Genomic DNA, 12151 nt, shown 5'->3' on the forward strand with positions numbered 1-12151 from the left:
ATGGAGAGACTGTGAGAGGCTCTTGCTGAGCAAGATGTGTTTGGGATGCATGGACAGACAGTGAAATTAATATGGTGCCCATGTACAGACAGTGAGATGCAATTGAGGTTTATGGGCAGACACTGTGAGTCACCTGGGGCACATGGCCAAAGAGTGAGATGCACTTGGGGCACATGGACTGCAGGAGGTGCTCCTGCACATGGACAGCCAGTGAGGGGCGCCTGGGAAGCATGATCAGTGAGAGGAGCCTGGGACTCTTACACAATGAGAGGAGCTTGAACATATGGACAGACTGTGAGAGGAACCTGCAGCATATGGACTACAGTAGGCGCTTCCTGCACATGGACAGGCAGTGAGTTGCACTTGGGTTGCATGGGCAGGCAGTTCAAGGAGGATGAGGCTCTTAGACATACAGTGAGAGAACTTGGGACTCACACAGAGTGGAAGCAGCTTGTGTATAATGACAGTGAGAGTTGCCTGGAACTTGTGGGCACATTTTGAGAGGAACTTGGATTTCATGGAAAGGCAAATGGCCAGACAGTGAGAGCTTGCAACACATGAGCAGAAACTGAGGGAATCCTGGAACACTTGGACAGACAGTAAGAGGAGCTTGTGGCACATGGATAGACAGTGAGAAGTGTTTGAGGCACATGTACATTGAGATGCCGTGGCAACATGGACATGTAGTGGAGTCATGTTAGGCACGTAGACAGGCAGTGAGGGGCGCCTGGCCATATGTGCAGGCAATGTTAGCCTTAATAGGCACATGGCCAGACACCGAGGTATGCCGTGGCTACATGGACATGTAGCATGAGGCATGTTAAGCATGTAGCCAGGCAGTGAGGGGCACCCGGCCGTATGGACATACCATGTGAGTCATGTTAGGCACAGACAGGCAGTGAGGGGCGCCCAGCCACATGGACAGGCAATGTGAGGCATGTTAGGCACATGGTCCAGCAATGAGGGGCGCCCGGCCACATGGATGGGCAGTGTGAGGCATGTGAGGGGCGCCTGGCCACACGTACAAGCAGTGTGAGGCATGCTAGGCTCATGGTTAGGCAGTGAGATGTGCCCGGCCACATGGACAGGCAGTGTGAGGCATGTTAGGCACATTGACGGGCAATGTGAGGCATGTTAGGCACATGGACGGGCAGTGTGAGGCATGTGAGGGGCGCCGGGCCACACGTACAAGCAGTGTGAGGCATGCTAGGCTCATGGTTAGGCAGTGAGATGTGCCCGGCCACATGGACAGGCAGTGTGAGGCATGTTAGGCACATGGACGGGCAATGTGAGGCATGTTAGGCACATGGACGGGCAGTGAGGGGTGCTCGGCCGCATGGGCAGGTAGTGTGAGGCATGTTAGGCACATGCATGGGCAGTGAGGGGCGTCCGGCCGCATGGGCAGGCAGTGTGAGGCATGTTAGGCACATTGGCACACCGTGTGAAGTGCTTCATGCTGTGAATCCTCCACCTTTAAGAAGCACTGAGAGCTCGCCGATAGAGGTGTGCGCTATAGACAGTGCCCGAAGGGCTGGTCCGATATATTAGCGTGTGTCTTGTTTTATGGACTTGTTTTTTTTACTGTTGATTTCCCTGATATTAAAACAAACATTGCCTGCAGCAAGTTCAAACCCATTTACCATTGTAAAACCCTTATACAGCGAGTATTTACCAGTTCAAATACGCCTGTTATTCTCTAATGGGGGTCACATTTAATTTGTTTCCCGGGCCTATCTTCTGTCTCAGACCGACCCCGGTGCGCCACCGTACCTCGGCTTTGTGTATTTCTTCATTACTCACAGCGCAGGGCAGCCACCAGTTAGTTATCAGTAACGTTCTACACAAATAAACCACAAGGTTGGGCCGCCCCCCCAACCCCGACGCGCCATAGCCCCCCTGTAACGTATGCCCGTTATGCACTGCCGCCCTGCTCTGCCGTGGAATGCACCAGGCCGTTTCTGATAGGGGCCCAGGGCACCCATCAGTCACACACCTGCCGCATCCTGTTCCATGTAAAACTCCATTATCTGGAGCGATAGCGATATTTCGGAGAAGTAAATGGGTTGTAATTATGGCGGCCTAGCAGCTTCATTACTGCGCACCCGCACCCCGCCTCGACGCACTCCTGCTGGTCGGGAAGATGGATTGCTCATCTAATGTGCGCCCCACTAAAATGTCTCTGCCTGCCAGCACCGCTCAGGATCACCGCTTCTAAAGCATCCCGTTGCCAGGGCGACCTCCATCGGGGATGGAGTTTCCATGGTGATCTCGCTGGAGACGGGATCAGCTGATGTCTGGTACTGCCATGACTTTGTTCAGCGCCTGCAGGCATCTTTTAATTTCACCCCCTCCCGATGTCTCCCGTGTCCACGCAAATATGCTTGAACGCATGGAAACGGACATATACACACACACACGTGGATACGCATGCACGCACTTCATTTATGACATTTCGTGGCATTCAGTCATTCTATTGGTCACTCAGACAGTCCATCTTCCCTTTTTCCTTGTTACATGTTGATCTCTCTCGCAGGTCCTTTCTATAGGATTCCTCCCACCTCCATTCTTGCTCCTTATTCCATTCTTACTCCCAAACCTCTTATTCCATTCTTGCTCTCTCACTTATATCCACCTCTCATTTCTTCTTCCCTTTCTCTTCTCTCACCCTCTTCTTTCTATCATTCTGTGTCCTTATTCTCTCTCCCCCGTTCCTTCATGCGGGACTTTTCCTCTTTACTACCCTGTTCTCAAATGTACATTTCTGCTTGTTATTCAGCCCCCTGCGGTGCCATCTTCCTGACATTTCTTTGTTCTTTTACCCCTTAAACAACCTGTCTCACTTGCTGTTTGTTTCTTCTCCGCCCCACGCTCTGTGCCTTTCCTATCGCTCGCTGGTCTTCATTTATCCTTTGCTACCCTGCAGCTATTTCCAACGGAATCTTTAATATTTGATAACCTCCCCCATGTGACTCGGAATCCTCACGATCCGCTCCATATATATCTTTTACATGAAGGGCGTGTAGGTAAAAGATTATTAAGAAAACACACACGTACCACCCTCATCTTTAATTTAAATTATTCATTGCACATGTAATGAATTTATGGAAATCTGTTATATTTTTGGGTATGTGATATAGACATGTCTGTACATACACCACACATTGTTTCTGTAGTTAACGATTTGTCAGACCTGTATGTTTATTACACTGCTCAGAGATAAAAAGTGCAAACCTCAGACACATGCGAAACAATTTTCAGCTCAAATGATCCATGACTCTAAATTTGTTATTTTCAATTCGACAAAACGTCCTTTGTTCAGTAATTTCTGGTCCCTTTGTTTTTTTTGTTTTTTTAACCACACTGAGGTCAATTCAGGAAGCAGATTTAATATGTAACGTGTTCTATTAACAATGTTGTAATTATCAGGTGATCAAATAGTATGTGAAAGACACATCAAAGGCGTTTGGTGAGCGGTTCCTGTTCCATTGGGTCACTGAGGGCCTGGATGGACAAAGGGAAGAGCTAAGATCAGCTCTTTTCATATCCGCTATCATTCTCTGGCCCAATATCAGTGGATCCATTATGGCCACTAATGCCTCTCCCCAGGCAGTTTGGGTAAGATAATGGCAGCTAAAAGTGACCACATTTATGTGGCAACGTCCAGTGCATTTGGACATTGAGGGTTGTTTGGGCAAGCAGGACCACCTTGCCACCACCATGCCCAGCTTGCTTCTACTGGACCCGGGACATAAGCTTGGTGCATGTCATGTTTAGCCAATTTTGGGTTCTTTGAATAACGCTACTAAAAGTCAGCCCAATGTGGACGTTATAATGCAACTGCCCTGGATGTTCATGGCCTTGGACGCTATAAGGGGGCAGAGGAGAGAGGTGGGTGGAGAATTCATATTCTTTATTTAAGGTACCACCCTCATACCTCACACCATGGCACAAGCCTCCCTTGCTGCCCCAGCTCAGCGTTTTGTAGCCTTGCCGAGCTCACGACTCTTACCATGCAAAGGTGATGGTGACACATAGCAGCTGCATATACATATAGTGTAAAAAGATCTCAAGGCTCAGCCAAATAAAGTTGTATAAGATATAATATTTTAACAGGGAACACTAGTAGAGGCTGGATTAGGCATTATAGCCCCAAAGGGTAGCCAGCTGTCTGGTTAGTAGCTAGTATGAGATTAATGTCTGTGGACAGCTGACAATATGGCTGAAAACTGAAGTTTCATTGTGGAGAGTTCAGCGGGTGCATGGATCTGGGCAGGCGGAGGACATTGCCAGGCAGAGGTAGTGCTTGCTAGTGCTGTGAAAAAATTACCATAATTCGTTAAGGTTTGCATGAAGGTAAATGTGTCCCAGCGGGAGCTGGCAGGTACCTGGTGATGAGAAGATGGTCTCGGCTGGGCCTTCTCTCAGTTGTGTATGTTAAGACTTGGCCACAGGGAGGTCCAGGTCCTGAATTAAGAATGTGCGTAAAGTTTGTTTCAAGGAGTGAACCCTGTGGGTAGCAACCTTACTTCATTGTTATTTTTTCTTTGTCCCACTGGTTGCACTGCTCATTGGTGACACTTGTAGTTGGAAGGACAGCTGGGATAGATCTTATAATGGAAAACTGGTTTCATGGCAGACATTAGCACATGCTCCCAGACTACCACGACAATGGTAGACACACTCTGAAGGCTTCGGTGTTTGATACCAAAGGCTAGGCCTCGTCATCCGATAGTCATCAGACCCCCCCTGTACTGATGTTACACACTCATTACACCATATATCTCCTCCAAAAGTATATAACAAAAATATTCAACTCCTTCCCTTCTGGGCTCTCCTTCATGGTAGTTTTTATGCTGTGTCTGGATATTAGTCTACCTTATCCCATTTATCCTCGTATTGCACCTAGAGCGTGAAATATGCTTTAGGGGGAAATGGAAATGCAGGAAGTAGGCTTCCCAGTACGTTCCAGTCTTGCTATTCCCAGCTCGTTTACAAATCACTTCTGATGTTCTAATAACACGGAGGACACTGGCAGTGGCAAAATCAAGCACATCCTAAGTAAATAACAGGTTGACCTGTGTAGCGAGAGGGTGCTTGTGGCCAGGTAGAAACCACATGCGTCAAGCAAGAGAGAACTGAGATTGCATCAAGGACCAGCTTCCTCCTGGGAGCGAATGGCGGAACTGTGAGCCGGAAATGTGCCATCCTTCCCTGCGCTGCTAGCCACTCCACACGCATCCACCTCCTGGGTGGAGAGAGTTCAACTCTGCAGGCACCCAGACAAGCATAATGTCATCTCCCTCACAATGGGAGTGATGTCAACGTTATTTACTGCAGAACACTGACATATAAATACAAGACTAGTTTATCACCACTGCATTGACTGTACTTAAATAATAAAATGCTTGGAAATATAAACCTTGGAACGTTGACTTCTGATCGTTACGAAGAAATTATCTGGAAATAAATGAAAACTTAAAAAAAAAAAAAGTTTTTAAATTAGGGAGTTAAAAATGGAGGAATGAGGACAAGAGGGTAGAGTGGGGCAGGATGTATCAGCCTTATTCTGTCGTGGCAGCAATCTGCCAAGAATGAATGGATTACTTGTCAGTTTAACAATTCCCAAAAGCATCTTGCACCTAGGACTAAAAACAAAAAGAGCAACAGCCCCAGTCTGATTAATAAAACCTTCAAAACCCTGCAAGGATTAAGTGAGGCTAAAAGCAATATGGAACTTACAATGGTTTATTGCCAGGTGGAGAGAAACAGGCAGCTGGGTCCACAGCTGCGGTGTGACAACCCTGAAGGGCCCTGCCTCCAAGGTGGGGGCATCTGAGAATCAGACTCGAGAACACAAACAGGACCCCTTAGTGAAGGGAAGCAGAGGGTACATAAGTGCTTTGTGTCACTCCCTCACGTGTGCTTTGTACTAGTCTAGCTGGGGTTTGACTCATAACCAGATATTCAGCTCCTGCATACGTCACCAGCTCTGATTTCCAACTAATATTTTGACCTCTTTTTCATAATTTTATTAAGTTGCCTCATCCCTGCCGTGGGCATCTTACTACGTGGATAACCAGGCCTTCTGTGATTATGCTCTTTTGTTTTAACACAAACGATGCTCGAAACCCCTTTCCCTCCAAGTTGGTGGTTTGCAGTTATGCATGTTTTAAAGTCCCGCTTCCCTAAAACAACCCTAGATCCAGCAGATCTGATGTGAGCAGAAGAAATAACATCTACTCCAGCCATTCAACAAGAGATAAGGCGCAGCTGCGCTCATGCATCCAGCACAGTTCAGACACACTATATAATTGGATATTGCTTCGTTCACCACAGCGCTTCCTTCCAAGTAACAGCTCAGACGTTCAATAGCACTCTGCGTACCATTATGGCATACTCCGATATTCCATGTAGTTGATCATCAACAGTCTCATAACCGTATACACAACTATAAACAACGCACTCAACAGAGCACAGAGTATGCGGGATAGATGCAATCAGTAGTTCAATGTTGCTGTGCACAGAACCTACTAAGAAACAACATGCAGTAGTACTGCCCACCAAGACGTACCGCACACAGCACACATTAATGCATAAATCTGAACATACACAGAACACGGCCCGAATATGCAATTGACTGGCTGCTAAGGCATCCAACACCACATGCTGCCACATGCTACTTACCACCCATACACGTGTGCCAGGAAATGGCTACTCATAACAATTAAGGAAAGTACATTAGAACAGGCTTACTTCTGGTACAGCCCTCCGAGCTTACCCAACAAAAAAAACTCACAATTCATGAAAACCAACAGTCCAAGACAGGACACAATGGGCGCTTTTTTTTTCCTTGAACTGGAGGGAAGGACAGCACTTTTCAGTGGCCACTTTCCCAGTTGATGATCTCAAATTACACAAAATGAGAAGTGTCTCCAAAAAGTAATCACAGAAAGTTGGAGGAAAGAGTCAGTGGGACAAAAAAAACACAAAAAACCTCAAACTTGGTATGGATTGAAGAATGGGAAGGAGGCAGAAACTAATTACACGATAGGACTACAAGATAAGCAAGACCATTCCAAGGAAAATCCAGGATCTTGAGATGAATTAAGACAAATGGGGCAAAAATCACAAGGTCGTTAAAAAAAAAAAACAGAAGAGTGACGATTCGCTGGCTAAAAGAAACCTGAAACATTGTGACTCATGGATACCTATTTGTTGCACTTATTTGTGGGAAGCAACATCTTTTACTTGGAAGAAAAGAACTGCAGTGATAATTTGGAAAGGCCAATAATACGAGCAGACTTCATCGTTGATTGGGATGAAGGCTAGAATTCAGTATTCAAGATGATGTCACTCTGTAATCAGGATTTCCCCCAAGTGAAGGTTCCCCTGAATCTCTTTCTCTGAGATGCCACACACAGGCAGCACACCTTCTCGCCACTTTTCTGCCACAAGACGCAACGACATCGCTGGCACCCATCTGGAAGCTGCAGTATCACAAACTCTACACAGGAGGCAAGTACTTGCCTTCATCTTTGTCACCCATAGAGCTGCAACCACCTTCCCCAGTGCATCCCAGAGGCCGCTGCTTGAGTTACAGTTGAAGGAAAGCACGACTGTTTATTTACTGCTGGAACACATACTTGGGTTACGGGGCTCTTAGCACTGATATATAAACTTTACTGACCCAGACTTCGATCCGCCATGGGAGTATATTGAAAGCCACTCCCTGGACTACCAAAGTGAGATGCTAGGTAATACTAATGGAAGACTGTTCTGTAATAGTGTCAATAAATACAAATAAAAAATCAAACCACTGGTAATTGCATTGTCACACAAATAGAAAGTCTGTTTCTACATCATACAAGTTTCAGTGGTAAAGTCCTTGATACGTTGGGTACAGCCTTGAATTGCAAACCAACACAGATGTTACTATCTCCTCATTGCCGCAAAATGTTTGGATCTGAAATAGCCTGTCACAGGCGGCACTTGCTCGGTCTCTCCCGTGATCCATAAAGGAGCTGGAAACCTTTCTATTTAAGGAATTACTTGTCCGTCATCAATAAGGATCCCCACCCGTTAACGCCTCCAGCGTCCAGGACTGACCTTGAAGAAAACTCACCATCAAAATTTACTATATACACAGTCTTAACTAGTTACCTCCCCCAATGATGTACCCTGTGCTGTTCTAACACTTCAGGTATGTACCATATAGGTTAAATACATTTCTTCATTTGATTACTTTCCTCACTGTGGATGGGCGATTTAGTCATCACTGGTGTTAAATTATGAACAAATCACATTTTTCACTTGAGACAAGATGAGTTCATACATAATCTCTTCCCTCCCTCTGCCAAAACTCTGAGCCTTCTGAAGACAAATGTAGGCCATTTTGCTCTAGCGAAACCTTTGGTAGGGGGGCAGCTAGGGAATAGGACATAAACACACGTGTTTGCCCATTTGTGCATGTGTAAGAGCCGAGAAGCAAACAGGTTGGTGTGGGTTGAGAAGCAGATCAGAAAGTTGAATTAAGTTCAGGGAGGCTGGAGGGAACTAACTTGTGCAAAATGTGGAAGGTGAATAACAGAAAGGTTAACAGCAGGTTCTAGGTCTTCATTGTTCTGTGATCAATGCGAAGTGGCCTTCTGCCTTGAAGCTTCTCACTATGGCATTTGGGGCTTTCTTTTTCTTTCTGCAGGTTTCTGGCCTAAGTGTCTCCACTGGAAAAGACCAGCTAGTGGTCTTCCACACCAAAGACAACAAGGACCTCATCGTCTGCTTGTGCTGCCAGCAGCCGACGCTTGATAACCGAATCGGGGAGATCGTGGGGGTCCTGGTGAATCACTTCAAGAGGTCAGTGTCCTTTGCTCAGGTCTGATTGGAGGGTTTCCACTAACGTGCCGGGATATGTGGCACTTAACAGTATGTTGAATGTTATTTTGAGCACATCTCAGTCAACATTATTCCTTTATGCCTCATCTATTCCTGATTCGGTCGTATAATTTTATTCTACACTGAAACCCAGAGTTGCATGTGGGAGACAGAGGAGTTTTCATTACCTTTGTAGGTCCATGGGGGTTATGGACGTGTGTGGGCATGTGAGTTGGTGCAATTTGAAGAGGTTTCTTTACGCATTGTCAGCTACTGTCTGTGATTAGCACTTTCGGCCTGCCACAAAAGACAGCAATCTGTTTCTCACTATTGTAAAGCGGTATTGATCTAACTATTGATGTGTATAGTTCAAGCAAATCCAGAACAGAGCCTCTGGCACTTGGCTTAGAAGAGAAAAGCAGTCGTGCGCCGAGGCTGGAGGTACTCAGCATGAGAGAGAGCCCATACCAGGACTGTAAGCCACTAAAGGCCTTGGAAGAGAAAGGTCCTGAAGTATCTTCTGTATTGCTAAAGATGAGCCTCTCTTTTGAGATTGTAGAGCGACAGTTCATGTTTCAGTGGCTGTGAGAAGCGTATGCAAGACTGTTACTGTCTTGTATATGTACCACTAGGACCCATAATTCAAGGATCTTCTTAAATCCAGGACAGTACCCTGATGCTGTACTAATATTACTGCAATTGCAAGCTGTATTAAACCTAGATGTATTGGTTTCGTAAATAAAAGTTGGAGGGATGGTGGGGGGAGGGCTGAGAAAAAGATTTCTGCATTGTTTATGCTGTTTTGGGCGCAGAGTTAACCTGGTGCTAAAGAAGCGTAATGCTGGAATGTGTTACCATATTGGTAAAGTGATCATTCTGAATACTCAAACTACACAAGACCAAGGGCCAGATGTAGCAAACGTTTTGCGACTCGCAAACGGCAAAATTTGCCGTTTGCGAGTCGCAAAACGCGTATCCCAATGCAGAAATGCATTTTGCGAGTCGTTACCGACTCGCAAAATGCATTTCAGACTCGCAAATAGGAAGGGGTGTTCCCTTCCTATTTGCGAGTCGCATTGGGATGCAATACCATTTGCGACCGCATATGCGGTCGCAAATGGCATCGCAGTTACCATCCACTTCAAGTGGATGGTAACCCAATCGCAAATTGGAAGGGGTCCCCATGGGACCCCTTCCAGTTTGTGACTGGAGCCCAAAATATTTTTTCAGGGCAGGGAGTGGTCCAAGGGACCACTCCCTGCCCTGAAAAACCGAAACTAAAGGTTTCGTTTTTTTTTTTAAGTGCAGCTCGTTTTCCCTTAGGGAAAACGGGCTACACTTAAAAAAAAAAAAAACTGCTTTATTTAAAAGCAGGTCGCTAGCATGGAGGTCTGCTGACGTCAGCAGGCCTCCATGTTAGCGAGTGCCTATACTCGCAATGGGGCCGCAATTTGCGACCCACCTCATGAATATTCATGAGGTGGGTCATTGCGACCCCATTGCGAGTTGCAGTCGGTGTCTGAGACACCGTACTGCATAGCAATTTGCGACTTTCAAATTGCGAGTCGCAGGGACTCGCAATTTGCAAGTCGCAAATTGCTTTTTTCCTACATCTGGCCCCTGGTTAGGTAGGATGATGGGATTAAATTTAATTTGTTTCATTTCTATCTATTTACACTGCGCTTTCTCCTTGCGACTTACTATATCTGAACGTGTTCAGAATGCTTGTTGGTTCACCTACAATCCACCGACGTGCTCGATGTTGATGGGAAGAACGGTGTGCTGTCAAGCTAACCTAAATCCCTACCTGGCTACACACTGTGATTTTTCACACTGACACTTATCTTGCCCATGACTTTAAACGGTCTGATCGTATCAAACCAGTTCTTTTTGGCATCCACAAGCGCTTGCTATCAGTATCAGCTGCAATCAGATTTTGTTGGATCACATGTAATGCCATTAGGAGCATCTCTATAATACCGCTCGCGAAGTAAATCTCTACTGCGTTTGTAAATCTCACCTATTACAAACTCTAGGACATTAAAACAGGCTTATTTGTGGTTCCCCTCTGATCAGTCTGGCAGTGCCCAAATGACTGGTCTGCCAGATCAGTGTGTGGACTAGCTTTTTGACCGTTTGTCGGCCACTTTTATGGTCTGGTGGGCCAGTTTTATTGTTGATTTCCCTGATATTACCACAAAGCCCAAACGCATGCAGTGTCCCAAACCTTGCAAAGCAACCATACAGCTTGTGTTTTTCAAGTTTAAAACTCCCCTGATTTGCAAATGTTGGCTAATTTTAATACAGTGCACGGGCCTATTTTCTTTCCCTGTCCGACCCTGCACAGGTTCATGTGTTTAAGCAGTCACGGCTTGCTGTAGGATAAAGGGGCGGGGTTGCGCGTGGCAGGGAGGGGAACACACACAAAACAAATGGGGCAAAATTACATTACATATTTTTTTTTTAACTTACCTTTATCCGAGCCACCGTGCCACTTGCAGGCACAGGCTCCCAACCTGCCCTACAGCCAATCCTAACACTGCTTTCATGCTGCTAGCAGCATGAGAGCAGCGTTAGGATTGGCTGGAGTGCCCTGGCTTGGCGCTCCGAGGCAGACTTGGAACCTCTGCCTACTGCCTCCAACCCGGCAACACAGTGCCGGGTTGGAGAGAGCTCAGTGAGCATGTGGGTTTGACTGGCCCGAGATGGCTGGCCAAACACACATGCGCACTGAGAGGAGTGCTGTGCCCTCCGCACCCCCTCCGTCCCTGTCATGCCCAATGGCCACAGCCCTTTAACAATAAAACCAAAATGAACATAGTTTATTATCGTTTTATTGTTGAAGGTTTGCAGCTGCTGGCAGGGGAGACAACGCTCCTCTGCCATTGCGGAGGAGCCGCTGCTGTGTTTAAGACCCTCCTACTCGTACATACCGCCCATGCGGGTTTGATGGATGTGCTGCCACTTGTGTCTGCTCCTTGCTAGCCGAACCACGCATTCTCTGACCTCCAGCAGGAAAAATGCCATTAAGAACATTTATGGAAAGATCTTCCTGAGAAGCGGCACTAATTCCTTCCTGGTTGTCATGCTGCCTGAGATGGCATGCAGGCCCTGCATACTTATTATTCGCAAGTCATTGCCCTTGTAGATTGTCTGCTTTCGGTCAACGGTCTTTCCATTGATATTTGTGACCTAATAATATCACCTTCTTTTAAGCAGCACTTCATACCGCACCTCTAAGCACTGTAAAAGATAGGTGTTATTATTACCCAATGTAATG

The 12151-nt window shown here is 46.4% G+C and overlaps 1 protein-coding gene across 1 annotated transcript in view; it reads left to right on the forward strand.

Annotated features, from left to right (window-relative positions):
• Positions 1-12151, forward strand: part of MYO1D (myosin ID) — a 422174-nt gene that overhangs the window by 326918 nt on the left and 83105 nt on the right. Inside the window, exon 21 of the mRNA XM_069237971.1 lies at positions 8699-8853. Within this exon, the coding sequence (XP_069094072.1) occupies positions 8699-8853 (155 nt within the window). The remainder of the gene's footprint in view (positions 1-8698; positions 8854-12151) is intronic.

The sequence above is a fragment of the Pleurodeles waltl genome, chromosome 6 (genome assembly GCF_031143425.1).
Source record: "Pleurodeles waltl isolate 20211129_DDA chromosome 6, aPleWal1.hap1.20221129, whole genome shotgun sequence".
Lineage (NCBI taxonomy): Eukaryota > Metazoa > Chordata > Amphibia > Caudata > Salamandridae > Pleurodeles > Pleurodeles waltl.